The following is a 13,954-nucleotide window of genomic DNA, read 5'->3' as shown; positions in this document are numbered from 1 at the left end:
GTTCCTGTTTCATAGGGTGGTGTTGAGCAAGAGTGGGAGAAGAATGCCTGCTGCAATGAGTGACAGTGTATTTTATGATGCTCAGGAACAAAAGATACTCCTTTCACACCTACATGGGAGCCCCTACAGCACTGTGAGCACCTGTAATTACCATTTCTTGGATCAGCAAAAATTAAAGCTGCAGACTAAGGCAGCAATCCAGAACTGGTGCTCCTGCTGGGGGCCAAGATGCTGTTAAGCTTGCGCATAAGGTAGCACTCTTCACAAGGATGCACGACCAAGGGTGGAGTGTGGGAAGCAGTTGGGTGGCAGGGGGGAGTCCCCCTTTGATTAACTTTCCTTAGGTAAGCCTCAGAAAGTCCCACAGAACCAAAAATGTTGGTTTTCTCTGCCAGGCAGCAACTGTTAAAAAAAACCACAGGAGCCCAAACTAAAGGGAGAAACTTGTCAGCAACCACAGGATAGGCATAATGGAAAGCTCTGGACTCTTGCTCACCACCATAAGCTGCACTTAAATAAATAACCATAACACAATAGAACATAATAGAATATCACAAATACAACATAAATCATATTGTGAAACAATTGCAACCTATAAAACACTCTTAACAAAGCAAAACATCACAATTAAAGCAAAAGTCCTATTATATGATTAACAAATCAACACGGCATTTTTAATCTATAAAACAATATTAACAACACCAGTTAAATTTATTCTTAATTATTTACAGCAAAACAAGACAATAGAACTGAAAATTTGCATACCTGACCCTAAATTTATTTAAGCAGAAACAAGTTCCACTGAGTTCAATGAGAGTCACTACCTTAAGAATACTTATTACTGTCGTTTAGGATGCTTAGATTTTTAGGGAAAGCATTAGCAGCAGGGCCCCCATTAAGGATCTAGACCAGCATGGGGATATACAGAAGGGGACCCAGGTAGGGGTTCCACCAGGGACCCTGACCGTTAGGTCCAGTCGTGGATGACTCTGGGGTTGCGGCACTCATTTCGCTTTATTGGCTGAGGGAGCCAGCATACAGCTTCCGGGTCATGTGGCCAGCATGACTAGACCGCTTCTGGCGAACCAGTTTACCTTCCCGCCGGAGCGGTACCTATTTATCTATTTGCACTTTGACGTGCTTTCAAACTGCTAGGTTGGCAGGAGCAGGGACCGAGCAACAGGAGCTCACCCCGTCAACGGGATTTGAACCGCCAACCTTCCGATCGGCAAGCCCTGGGCTCTGTGGTTTAGACCACAGCGCCACCCGCGTCCCACCAGACCTGGAGCCAGCCCTATTTTCCCTCCATTCCATCCTAGCAATCAAGAGCTTTCCTGCGGTGGGATCAGATTCTCCATACGGGTCAATTGTCAGCAACTACTACTACTAACTCAGTATGCAAAAATGTGAAATGCGAAAACTTTGCAGAGAGGCTTAGGAAGTTTGGTGGTTCGAGCCCACCCAGGGGCAACAGCTGTGGGCAGGATTCCTGCATTGCACAGGGTTGGACCATCAATGTCCCTTCCAACTGGACTGTTCTACAAAAAGAGCAACAACAACAACAAAAAAACCTAAGCACTGTTAAGTTCATAAATACACTCTTCTCCACCAACCCCATGACTCCCAATCTTACACTGTGTCCTGCTCCTTAAAATACACACGCACAGAACGCAGAAATCAATTCAAAGAAGGGAAGCGGGCAGCCCATTGGCCGAAGCTTGCCGCCCCCGCCCCGCCCCCGGCAAAAAGTCGCCTACAACTCCCAGCATGCAGCGGGCCAGAGGCGGTTTTTCTGCATTCGTGCGAACTGGCATCAGGGAAGGAGCGATTGGCAGAGAGGTGGCTTCTGCTGTTGCAACTGCGGGTGTTTTGCTGCTTCTTCGCTTGGGGTGTCCGGGATCGCGCGAGGGCGGGGCGACGGGGAGCAAGGGCAGAAAGGCCAGCAGCAAAGCAAGAAGCAAAGTCCTTTGGTCCGGAGAATCGGGGACCGGCTTCTGCCCTCTCTCCTGGAGGCAACGCGGTCCAGCGCAGGAGAAGCAGCTCCGAAAGGTCAGCTGCAGCAGAACCGAAAGCCTTTCCTGTACCTTGGAACCCGGGACGAGCCGGGCAGTGCAATGCTGCGCGTGTGTCTACTCGGGAGTAAGCCCCACCGAGTTCAGTAGGGTTTGTTCCCGGGCAACAGCGCACAGGGCTGGCTGCCTGGCAGGAGCTTGGCAACATAAAAATAAAAAAAGATCCCAGAGATCCCGCTTCATCGATCACGTGAAGGGTCGGTAGAGAAAGAGGAAACTGCTGTAAGGTAAAAAAGGTAAAGCTGCTGTAAACACGGAGGCCAGAAATGTGCACAAGAGGCGCAGTCTTGTGGCCCTTCTTTGCAAAATCCCATGCTTGTTAAAGGTACCCATCTTGCCTTTAAGGTATTTTCTGTTTGCCTCCTTAGTTCATACAATATATCTTTCCTATTTTGAACATTCAATATCACTTGGCCGTAATGGCCAGAATCCTCTGTAACAAGTGAGACACAGGTTTATTTTTTCTCTTGCAGGGAACTGTGATTCTGGTAAACATGCTACACACGAAGGTGAAAACGGAAAAGCCAGGTAAGGGGGCTCTGAAAAAACTCTGCCACGAAAGTCAGGGGAAAGCAGCAGCGGCTGAAAGGGCAGTGCAGAAGTGACCTCATTATTGCAGCTCCACAGCACCCACTGGGCATGAGGTTGGGGGCAGCTGCTATGGCGAGAGAAGAGATCCTATGTTGTACTGTAAAGTGGAGGGGGTGGGTAAATGCTTTCTGCCAGAATAATGATTTTCTCCCCTGCGGACCTTCCCCAGATCTAGAGACGGCCAATGCTCGAAACCGCCTTGATGCTGTGCTGCAATGCCTACTGGAGAAGTCTGAGGTTGATCGGTAAGTATTTCCAGGTTCTTTTGGGTTCAGGAGTCGGCAATGTGTAAGCTTGCAATTTCTCCTCTAGCCTCGCCTAGAAGGAAGAGGCCTTAGATTCCTTGTGGCGTGCTTTGCAACTAGCTCCTTCTCCTGCAAGGAGTACAGTAGTACCTCGGGTTAAGTACTTAATTCGTTCCGGAGGTCCGTTCTTAACCTGAAACTGTTCTTAACCTGAAGCATCACTTTAGCTAATGGGGCCTCCTGCTGCTGCTGCTGCGCCGCCGCTGCATGATTTCTGTTCTCATCTTGAAGCAAAGTTCTTAACCTGAAGCACTAGTTCTGGGTTAGCGGAGTCTGTAACCTGAAGCGTATGTAACCCGAGGTACCACTGTAGTTGCTTCAAGAGGTGGGTCCTCAAGTGAGATGCCAGTTTTCCTCCCCGGACATGGCTGCTGATATCCTGTTCCCCCTTTTCCTGACTCATCTCCGCAGGGAGCAGATGGAAGAGGACTCTGGGAAGACTCCCTCAGATGTACTCAGCAAGTAAGACACTCAAGCATTCCCAAGTAGCTTCCCTTGCCCTTGATTGCTGTCCCATGCCATAAATTTTTTTGGTGGGGAGGAGGCTGTTGCCAAGGGCCAGCTCCTAGATAGCTATAATAATATTGTAGCTATGTCTGCCAGCCAGGGAAAACTGGGGTGGGTGGAGGAGATTCCTGTATTGAAGTAGTTGACCTGCAAAACTAAAATTCTTTGATCCTGTGGTCCTGCCACTTTGGAACTAAGAATTGCCCTTCTAGACCGGGCCAAGGTCCATTTTGTCTAGTATCCTATTTCCGGGATCCTGGGCAGCAAACAACACCATTCCCTTTATTTCTGATGGTTGGGCTGAGGGTGCCAGAGTTGCCAGAATGGTGCCACCCATGTACAAAAAAGTTAGACCTGGGAGAACTCTAGGTTTGCAGAAGTAAAATATATTTTAAAAACTGCTGTGGCAGTGCAGAATGGTAAACCTCATTGTTTATTCCCAGCAGTTTAGGGTTGGGTGGATGAGGCTGATATTGTAGCCCCACTTACCTGAGAGTAAGCCCCATTGAATTTAGTAAGTCCCCTATGACTGCACATACCTCCTGTGTTACACTGAATGTGAACAGGTGGGCAAGACTCTTGCCCAGGCGTATGTTGAAACTGAGTAAAGGAAAGATTTCCCCCCCCCCCCCTTAGAGGCCCACCTCTGTTGAGAATCATGCGTTTAGACAGTTGGCTTTTGTTTCCCGCTTCTTTTCTGGATTTCTTTCCTTTCTTTTCTCTCCAAAGTGTCTAGGACAGGGGTCAGCAACCTTTTTCAGCCATGGGCTGGTCCATTGTCCCTCAGACCATGTGGTGGGCCAGACTATATTTTGAATAAAAAATATGTACAAATTCCTATGCCCCACAAATAACCCAGAGATGCATTTTAAATAAAAGCACACATTCTACTCATGTAAAAACACCAGGCAGGCCCCACAAATAACCCATAGATGCATTTTAAATAAAAGGACACATTCTACTCCTGTAAAAACATGCTCATTCCCAGACCGTCTGCAGGCTGGATTGAGAAGGCGATTGGGCCGCATCCGGCCCCTGGGCCTTAGGTTGCCTACCCCTGGTCTAGGAGAATGGAAAGAACCTGTGAAAATGAGCCCCACAGCTTTGCCCTAAATATCCTAATATGTTAGGGATATAACAATTTGCAGAAAATAAACAAACCTAGCTACTAGGTTTTGTGTGCCTGTATTTGCAAAGAAGGCTAATAGAAAAGATCTTAATTTGTAAAGTTGCTGTGGGATATTTATTTTTATATAAGGGCTTTAAAAATGGTCCCGACTTCTACTGAAACTCATGGGAGAGGAGTGTTCTTGGGGGGCCCGAAACCCTAAGAATGGTTAATCCTCTCCTGGGACCAGCTATCCTGGGGAGTAGGTTTTTCCCCCCTTTTTCTTCTTGCTGGTGAAGCTATTGCATTCTGGGCAATTCCTAAATCCTCTTGCTTTGCGGTTTCAGGGACTCTTCTCCTACTGCCACAGGAAAGAGGTATGGTTCTTTACAGCGTCTTTCTCACCTGTTGATAACAATAGCATGGGAGATTTCAGATTTCACCATTCTTAGCTCAGCTGGTAGAACACGAGACTCTTAGTCTCAGGGTTGTGGGTTCGAGCCCCACATTGGGCAAAATATTCCTGCATTGCAGGTGGTTGGATTAGATGACCCTCGTGGTCCCTTCTTACAATTCTGCAAGTCTGTTATTCCCCTGTACTCATTCACCGGAAGATGGCATTTAGAACTAGGCAATGTGGATTGGCTGGTTGATGCTCCTGAGCTGGATTTCAAATAATAAAGTTAAGTAAGCCTATCACTCAAAATACACCTTCTGGAGGTTCTCTAGCACAGGTCTCTCATGCTTGAAACTATTGCTGCTGCAAACATCACACTGTTGGTTGTATCCTGTGTTAGTCCTACTCAGTAGATCCGTTGCCATTAATGGACATGACTAACTTAGGTCCATTAAGTTCAGTGGGTCCTACTCTGAGCAAAACTGAATTAGCCCTGTGTTACTTCATGGGCTCACACATTTTGGTTGGCTTTGTTAGCCAGCTGTTGCTTGTATTTGCCACCAACACTACCCACTGACATGCAGGGGGAACTTGAGGAAAGGTTGGGATCTTGTGCCTGAACACACACTGAGACTGAGAAGCAGTGCAGCTTCTTGCTGCTTCCAAGGTCAACAGGTGAGCCCTCTCCCTTTGTCCCTCCAGGTGTTGCTGAATGAACTACAGCTCCCAAAAAGCATGGCCAATGGCCTGAGGTGATAAGAGTTGTAATTCAGCAACATCTGGAGGGTCAAATATTCCGGCTTTTAAGGCTTCCGCTACGCAGCATTCCCATCAGATTTTGTGTTTTTTATATTGTAATTTTATGCTGTCAACTGTGCAGTATACAAATTTAATAAATAATAGTAATCATCATCATCATCATCATCATCATCATCATCAGCCAGGGTTAGCGGCTTTTGGTTTTGGTTGCATAAGCGATGCTGTGGCTTGCCCCCAGGGCTTGGAAAGTGCCTCCAGGCCTTTCTGACACTTGTGCAGCGAGTCGGCCAGCTGCACAGTTTCTAAACTGTGGCGTTGCTCTCAGGCCATCCAGCCGGTTCTCTCACCACCGCCGCAAGAAGAGGAAAGAGACGGACGATGGATTGACGGAGGGTGGGCAACAGAAACAGAGTGAGTAGAAACATTGGGCTGCTCCAGCAAGACTCCTCCGAAAGATGTGGTTGATCTCAGAGTTGGCCGAACCAGGATGTGGGTGGAGCCTATCCCCTCCTTGAAGCTGGCAATCCTTGAAGCCAGTGCAGGCCAGCTTATCCGAGCAAATGGGGCACTGCCCCATCAACCTCATTCTTAGCCATTCCCTGCCTCCTTCCTTACAACTGGTAAGGTCATGGCTTTGTGTGTCATTGGCTCTGGCTCCACCTATTGTTACCAGCACTGGCAATATTAATAATAATAATAATAAATGGACATGTCTTTAAGTTAACATCTTACATTAAAAACCTGACAATACCAAATTATCGAAGGTTTTTCACCAAAGCCAGACTAAACGTCTTTCCTTCTGCAGTGTTGGATGGCAGGTTGAGAGGAATTCCCTACCAGGACAGACTTTGCTCGTGCACTCAAGACATCGATTCCATAAAACATATTTTGCTGCACTGTGCGAAATATGAGCAAGCCAGGGCTGAACTGATACTACCCTTGCTGGTACCTTTCCTGGGAAAATCAGAGGCTCACTATGTCAGGTTCCTATTGGAAGACCGGACAAACACTAGAACATTAGCAGTGGCGAAGTTTTTAATCAGTGGTTGCAAGAACCAATGATCCCTATTTTGAAGTCTGAACAAAATGCTTGTTTAACCTGGAGGTAGGCTGTCTGAATTGTGCATTGCTTTGTAATGATTTGTTGGGTCTCTGGACCGTAATAAAGATTGATTGATAATAAATGGAGCCCTTAGTGGCTTCCATGTAACCCCAAGACCTGGATGGCATTTTTAAAGGGCTGCTTTGCAGAGCTGTGTCTTGCTGCCTTGTCCCCCACAGACACCTATGTCATCAAGCTGTTTGACCGGAGCGTCGACCTGGCGCAGTTCTCCGAGAGCACCCCGCTGTACCCCATCTGTCGGGCCTGGATGCGGAACAGCCCCATGGTCCGGGAGCAGGAGCGATCTCCCAGCCCAAATCTGCCTGTCCTACTGGAGGATGAGGAGGTACTAAATAAGAGGCCCTCGCTTAGGAAAGGGTGTGGCAGGGCCAGTCCTCACATTGGGCAGAATGAGCCCTTTGCCACAGGTGGCAGACAAGGAAGAGGTAGCAGACTGGTATTCCTCCCCCCATCCGCTGCTGCCCATATTGGTTCAGTGTGGCAGGGCCTGGCAAAGGTGGCCCAGAGAACTCTTACAGCTTACTATTACCTCAAGGGATCTAGGAATGCCTGTGCTACTACCACCTAATCCAACATCAAAAAATTTACCACAAAACTTCAGAGGGGAAGGGTTGGCTGTGGTCGGTTTGCACTGACATTGGGCAGAATTCTACCCGGCTGCCATGAAAGCAAAGCCCACTCTTTTTGACTAATACTCTTTTGTGTGTACTGGCCAAGTTCAACATGTTAGGCCGCACCTTGGCTCAGCAAGACCACACAAATTTGCAGGCCTCCCAGAGAGGAGCTCACACAGCCGCTTTGCTTCTGAGTTTTAAATAACCAATAATTTGCTGCCACCTCACTCTACCCAATGATGAGGCCAGCCCTGCAGTGTGGCATAGTGGTTAGAGGTTTGGTCTTGGCTCCTGGCTCAGAGATGGAAAGAAGATAAAGTTCCAGCCAAAGAGGAATGGATGATGAAGATGATGGGCTATGGCGAAACGGACTGGGAAAATCAGAAACCAGGAAGAGAAGAATTTTAAGAAGGAATGGGGAAAATTAGAATGTACTTAAGAGAACACTGTAAACAACTAAAAACTTTGGCAGGATTTGAGAGGTGCTTGTAATGTACGAGAAACTATGGGAAAGTAGATTATTATTCTTTTAACAAATTAGAGAAAATAAGATAAGCACATGGGGGGGGGGGGGAGATTGACAATGGTAACCATGGAAGGGCAGAGGGAAGTCAAGGGATTCAGAGGAGTCTAAATGAGGTGAACGGTGTGTTTGAATTTAAATTTGTAAAACTTAATAAAAATATTTTTTAAAAAAGGTTTGGACTTGGACTGCAGAGGCCCAGGCTCAAATTCCTACTCAGCCCCCCCGCAGCACACAATCGTTGCCTAACCTACCTCCCAGATTACATTGAGATCAGGAAATTGGAACATTCCCATGTATACTGCCTTAAGCTGGGAAACGGGTGGTGTATAAACATAGGGAATGAATTGGGGGGGGGGACTTCTCAGCTTGGCAAGTCCACAGTCAAAGAGATACTGAACCTTTGCCTCTCTTCTTTCCCCGTGTTTTTGATCCTAGTGCGCCGAAGGTCTGAATGGGAAGAGCCAGGATGTGTACAAGCTGCCGCCGCCTGCTCCCTGCCACACAAATGCCGCAGGGGAACCAGTAAACCTGCGTATCCCATCCCCACTAGAGCCCGAAGACAAGATGAAAGTAGCTGCTGACACGGTCAGAGCACCCTAAAGCAGGGAGTTGGGGGAGAAGGGAGAAAAGGAGTGTGGGAACTCTGCTGATTTGAAGCAATTTATATTTATATTCAGTGCTTTTTTCGGGGGGGGGCGGCACAGGGGTACGCATACCCCTAAACATTTTGTGAATCTAAGTTTGGCCTCTTTGAGGGGCAGTATTTAAATATGAGTAGGAAAATGAGAGTACCCCTAAACACTTTTTAAAGGAAAAAAAGCACTGAATATATTTATATCTTGCTCTTCTTCCTGCAGGAGCCAAGAGCAGCAAACACATCCACAATAAAACAATTTGTAAACATTCTAAAAACATTTGAAGGATCCAGGGAACTGTAGTGCTGAGAGTTGTCAGGAAACCCCATTCCCATCCACCCCCATCCTTCTGCCCGGACACTGAGGTCCAGCACCGAGGGCCTTCTGGCGGTTCCCTCACTGCGAGAAGCCAAGTTACAGGGAACCAGGCAGAGGGCCTTCTCGGTAGTGGCGCCCGCCCTGTGGAACACCCTCCCACCAGATGTCAAAGAGAACAACTACCAGACTTTTAGAAGACATCTGAAGGCATCCCTCTTTAGGGAAGCTTTTAATGTTTGAGGCATTACTGTGTTTTGATATTTTGTTGGAGGCCACCCAGAGTGGCTGGGGAGGCCCAGCCAGATGGGCGGGGCATAAATAATAAATTATTATTATTATTCCCCTCACAGAGCTGCAGTTTCCAGGAAGAGGGTCTAACTGTGAAACCACTCTGTGAATTGTAGCTCTGGGAGGAGAATTGGGAGGGGAGGTCTCCTGACACCTCCCAGCATTAAATCCCAGTTCCCAGGACTCTTTGGGGGGAAGGCATGTTTAAAGTAGCATGATACTGCTTTAAACGAATTGTGCAGATGGGGGCCTCAGCTTCACCTGCTGCAGAGTTAAAATCCTTGGCCAGGCTAGCCAGCCACGGACTGCAATTCACCACAGTGTTCCCTCAGTTTCTGGAATACCTGGGGAAATTTGTAAGAGCTTGCAGTTTGCTCTAAGCAATATTGAGTGCTGTTGGGTTTTATTTTTGAGACTGGGGACTGAACTCTTTCTTCTTATCGTTGCACTAATATGACATCTCAAAGTTACAAGCTTCTTTTGAGCTATGTGGGAAAGCTGAGTATAAATAACTACAAAGGCTGAACAACCATCAACTAATAGTTACTGAACCAGAATTTTCTGGCAAGTTTGATTCTGTTCACTAGGGGCTCTGTCGAGACCAGGGATTTCCCGCTGTTCACATTCTCTCTCTTCCCCTCCACCCTTTTTACACGTGTGTAGATAGAGTTGTCAACTGAGGGTGGCATTTTATCTGAAATGGTCAGCAGCCAATAAACATATAGGAAGCCTTATACCAACCGAAACATTGATCTCTGAAGCTTAGTATTGTCTGCTACTGATGGCAGCTGCACTCGCATAAATACACAAATTTTACACATGCAAATACTGAATATATAGGCCATTTTAAACATTTAATTTCTTTTAACAAGTAAAGATAATTATTTAAAGTCAGCAGACTCTCAGCATGTTGACTGTGATTTCTGCAAGAAAATATATCTCTGTGTTTTTATTTTTTCCAACTAAGGGGGTTACTGCATCTTCATTTCATTTGCTTCTTGGCCTTTAGATAGCTTTTGAGTTGATTGGGTTATTCTGCTTGCCAGGCCGCTGTGTCAGCCCTACAGGGCTTTAGGCCAAGCAGAGTGCTGACGAAATCCCTTCTCTCTCTCTCTCTCTCACCAACTCCAGGCTTCTGATGCCGTACCATCAATGTCCTCCCTCATCTACAAGAACATGGAGCGGTGGAAGAAGATCAGGCAGAGGTAGGATGCTGGGCTCTGGAAGCAAGGAGGAGGAGGGCATGAGGCAGAGAACCTTTTGCAGAGGAGGCCAGTCCATTAAGGCAAACGGGGCACTGCCCCACAAACTGCCAGATTCATTTATGACCATTGTCCTTTATTAAATGTGTTTAGCACCCTTCCTTGGTAGATCTCAGGGTGGTTCGCGAGCATAAAAATACTAGATTAAAACTCAGAATACATAATAAAAACAGGAATGAAATAAACCCATAACCGCCCCTCCCCAGCACTCCCACAAACACATTTTCAGTGATATAGGATGTTAGCCAAAGGCCTGGCTGAAGAGGAATGTTTTTGCCTGGCACCTAAAGGTGAATAATGGTGCCAGGCAGTTTAGGGTGGTGCAAGCTGGTCTCCCACACAGGGCACCAAGCTGAAGGAACGCCAAATACCGTATTTTCCGCCCCATAGGACGCACTTTTTCCCCTCCAAAAATGAAGGGGAAATGTGTATGCGTCCTATGGGGCGAATGCAGGCTTTCGCTGAAGCCTGGGAGTGAGAGGCATCGGTGCGCACCAACCCCTCTCGCTCTCCAGGCTTCAGGAAGCTATCCGCAAGCCTTGCAAGCCCGGTGGGAGTTGCCGCGGGCTCACAAGGCTTGCAGGCAGCAGCCTGCAGCCCCGGCGAGTGTCCACAAGCCTTGCGCGCCCAGCGGGAGGTACTGCCGAGCGCGCGAGGCTTGGGGCAGCAGCCTGCCACCCGAAGCACGGGGAGCCCTCCGGAGGGTGCCCCGTGCTTCGGGCAGGTGTGCGCAAGGCTTGGGGCGGCAGCCGCGGCTGGGGGGGGGGAATAATTTTTTTTTATTCATTTCCCCCCCCAAAAAACGCAAGCTCCGGGGACAGCTGGGAGGCGCAGCGCGTCTTCCCGCTGTCCCCAGACCTGGTCTGAAGGCGGGCGGCGGGGAGAAGAGCGCTTCTCACCGCTGCCGGCCCCACAAGCGCCTGGGGGGGAAATAATTTTTTTTCCCTTTATTTCCCCCCCCCCCCAAAAAAAACTTGGTGCGTCCTATGGGACAGTGCGTCCTATGGGGCGAAAAATACAGTAACAACACCACCACCTACATACAGGTATATAAAAAATCAACGGTACCAAAATGAATTATTGTGAAAATAAGAAGGGGGGGGGATTTTGTCCTCCCTCAGGGCACCATATTACCAAAGCCACTGCCACCAACTTCAGTCTGCCCTCAGCCCAGCCCCTTACCTGCCTCCCTCCTTACCTGTGGCCAGTCAAGGGAGTGGCCCTGGCTTCCTCTCCTTTGTTTCCTGTAGAGCAGAAGAGCTTTCCAAACTGTGTGTTGCAACACGTTAGTGTGTAGGCGTGCTTGTGTGAACGCTCTTATAAAGGGTTACTTTAACCTCCGGCTTACTAGTAAAACCGAATTACCGACGCATGTCTAAAAAATGTGTTGCTGACATGAGAAGTTTGGGAAGCTCTGCCATAGAGCTTAGCAGGGAGGAAATCAGAGACGAAACTAGAACTAGGTAGCTCCGCCCACCATAAGACTATAGCGCCACCTACCATTGGTCTCCCCGCCTTACACCCTACCAGCCTCAAGGGGCACCAGAGACCACTGTTTGTGGGGATCATGGGAAACAACTGATCTGAGAGAGCCATGGGTACAAAGAGATGTACGGGGCTGTGTGGCTGACTTGTGGCCTCCGCTATTCACAGGTGGAAAGAGGGATCGCACAAGAACCAGCTGCGATACTCGCAGAGCATGAAGATTCTGAAGGAGATGTACGAGCGGCAGTGAGGGACACACCTGACCATAGCCAACAACCTTTTGTAAATCTCCCCTTCCCTGGAGTCCTTTGCCTTGGCATTAACTGGCTTCAGTTTTATGGAACAATAAACACAGTATTTGGAATAGGTCCACATATATGTGTGTATATATCCGTTCCTTGGAGCTGAGGAGGACCCACACAGGTAAACCAGGATGCTATGAATTGTCTAGAGGTGTTGATAATCTGTGTGAGGTTGGGCAGCTTCTTCAGACCCTAGACTTGATTCCTTTGTCCCCTTGGCCCCCCACTCCCAGGCTGCCCAATGAATCCTCTTGAGGCAGAAAATAATATAAAGAGTTTTCTGCCTCAGCAAGGATCTTCCTTAGCCCTAGCACTTACCTGCACCCTCTGTTCTTCTGACTTGCACTTTGAGCTTACCCTCTTGGCCATGGGTAGGCAAACTAAGGCCCGGGGGCCGGATGCGGCCCAATCGCCTTCTCAATCCAGCCCGTGGACAGTCCGGGAATCAGTGTGTTTTTATATGAGTAGAATGTGCCCTTTTATTTAAAATGCATCCTTGGGTTATTTGTGGGGCCTGCCTGGTGTTTTTACATGAGTAGAACGTGTGCTTTTATTTAAAATGCATCTCTGGGTTATTTGTGGGGCATAGGAATTTGTTCATTTTTTTCCGGCTCCCCACAAGGTCTGAGGGACAGTGGACTGGCCCCCTGCTGAAAAAGTTTGCTGACCCCTGCTCCTGGCTTTTCCTGAGTACTGGCTTCGTCCTATACCCCCTGGTTCACCTATAGGCGTGTTTGTGAGGGGAAAGAAGAGTTTCTTGGAGAAAAGGTGGGCTTTTTGTTGTTTAGTCATTTAGTCGTGTCCGACTCTTCGTGACCCCAGAGGACACCAGACAATCCTGTCTTCCACTGCCTCCCACAGTTTGGTCAAACTCATGCTGGTAGCTTTGAGAACACTGTCCAACCATCTTGTCCTCTGTCGTCCCCTTCTCCTTGTGCCCTCCATCTTTCCCAACACCAGGGTCTGAAAACTCCATGGACAAAGACAACAGGCATATAAAAGGTGGGCTAGAGACCTAATAATTCTGAAAAGGAGAATGGTGAGAACAAAGTCCAGCTAAATCGACTCCTGAGTTTCATTTCATGGACCTGGTGAGGAGAGAGGAATGGCCCTGCACAGCTGCCACGCCAGGACTTGGCAGCTCATGCCCTTTTTCTCAGCGATAGCAGGCTGGCAGCAAAAATCCGCTCGGCGGGTCGCCAGAGGCTTGATAGGCAGAGCAACATTTGGGCCTGGTGAGTCAGTGGAGTGTGACACAGCCGGAGATCTCCAGAGTGGCTTTTTATGGGCTGGATTCGGAGAACACCCGTTGGTGCGAAGGACTGTGATGCAGTGGAAGAACACCTGCTTTGAGTGCAGGTTCAATACCCAGGTTCAATCCCTGGCGTGTCCTTGTAGGGCTGGGAGAAAATATTGCCTGAAATCTTGGACAGCCTCTGCCAGCCAGCGTGGAGAGCTAGGGGTCTGACTCATAAGAAGGACTTTGCTGGATGGGGCTCGGGGCTCACCCAGCCTAGCAGCCTTATAGCAGCCGACCAGATGCCAAAGCCAGCAAGCAGGACCCGGGTACAGGAGCACTCTCCCCTTCACCGCATCTTCCTGTGTTGCTGTGATGTTTGGTGGAGAGGAGTGTAGCTCAGTGGTTGAGTACATTTTTATTAT

At 48.4% G+C, this 13,954-nt stretch overlaps 1 protein-coding gene across 6 annotated transcripts; it reads left to right on the top strand.

Moving 5' to 3' along the window:
• Positions 1-1,752: 1,752 nt before the first annotated feature.
• Positions 1,753-12,364, top strand: LIN37 (lin-37 DREAM MuvB core complex component). 6 transcript variants are annotated; one of them, XM_081869523.1, is made up of 10 exons: positions 1,753-1,839; positions 2,546-2,600; positions 2,833-2,908; positions 3,380-3,430; positions 4,931-4,960; positions 6,065-6,150; positions 7,021-7,187; positions 8,438-8,587; positions 10,375-10,448; positions 12,159-12,364. In XM_081869523.1, the coding sequence occupies exons 1-10, from the start codon at positions 1,768-1,770 to the stop codon at positions 12,238-12,240; spliced, it is 843 nt and encodes a 280-aa protein (XP_081725649.1). In that variant the 5' UTR covers positions 1,753-1,767; the 3' UTR covers positions 12,241-12,364. The 6 variants fall into 6 exon arrangements, with proteins under 6 accessions (XP_081725649.1, XP_081725650.1, XP_081725654.1 ...); XM_081869528.1 differs by lacking the exon at positions 1,753-1,839 and adding an exon at positions 1,846-2,049; XM_081869527.1 differs by lacking the exon at positions 1,753-1,839 and adding an exon at positions 1,846-2,299.
• The last annotated feature ends 1,590 nt before the right edge of the window (positions 12,365-13,954 follow it).

The sequence above is a fragment of the Podarcis erhardii genome (genome assembly GCF_964252035.2).
Source record: "Podarcis erhardii genome assembly, chromosome: 7".
NCBI lineage: Eukaryota > Metazoa > Chordata > Lepidosauria > Squamata > Lacertidae > Podarcis > Podarcis erhardii.
Note: the sequence above shows the minus strand (reverse complement) of the source record. Positions and strands in the feature narration are given on the sequence as shown.

Excerpts from the sequence above, each read along its gene's own strand:
- LIN37 (XM_081869523.1), top strand. The coding sequence starts at position 1,768 with ATGCAGCGGGCCAGAGGCGGTTTTTCTGCATTCGTGCGAACTGGCATC. Across the intron at positions 2,909-3,379 it reads GAGAAGTCTGAGGTTGATCG|GGAGCAGATGGAAGAGGACT; the intron begins GTAAGTATTTCC and ends TCATCTCCGCAG. Across the intron at positions 10,449-12,158 it reads TGGAAGAAGATCAGGCAGAG|GTGGAAAGAGGGATCGCACA; the intron begins GTAGGATGCTGG and ends CGCTATTCACAG.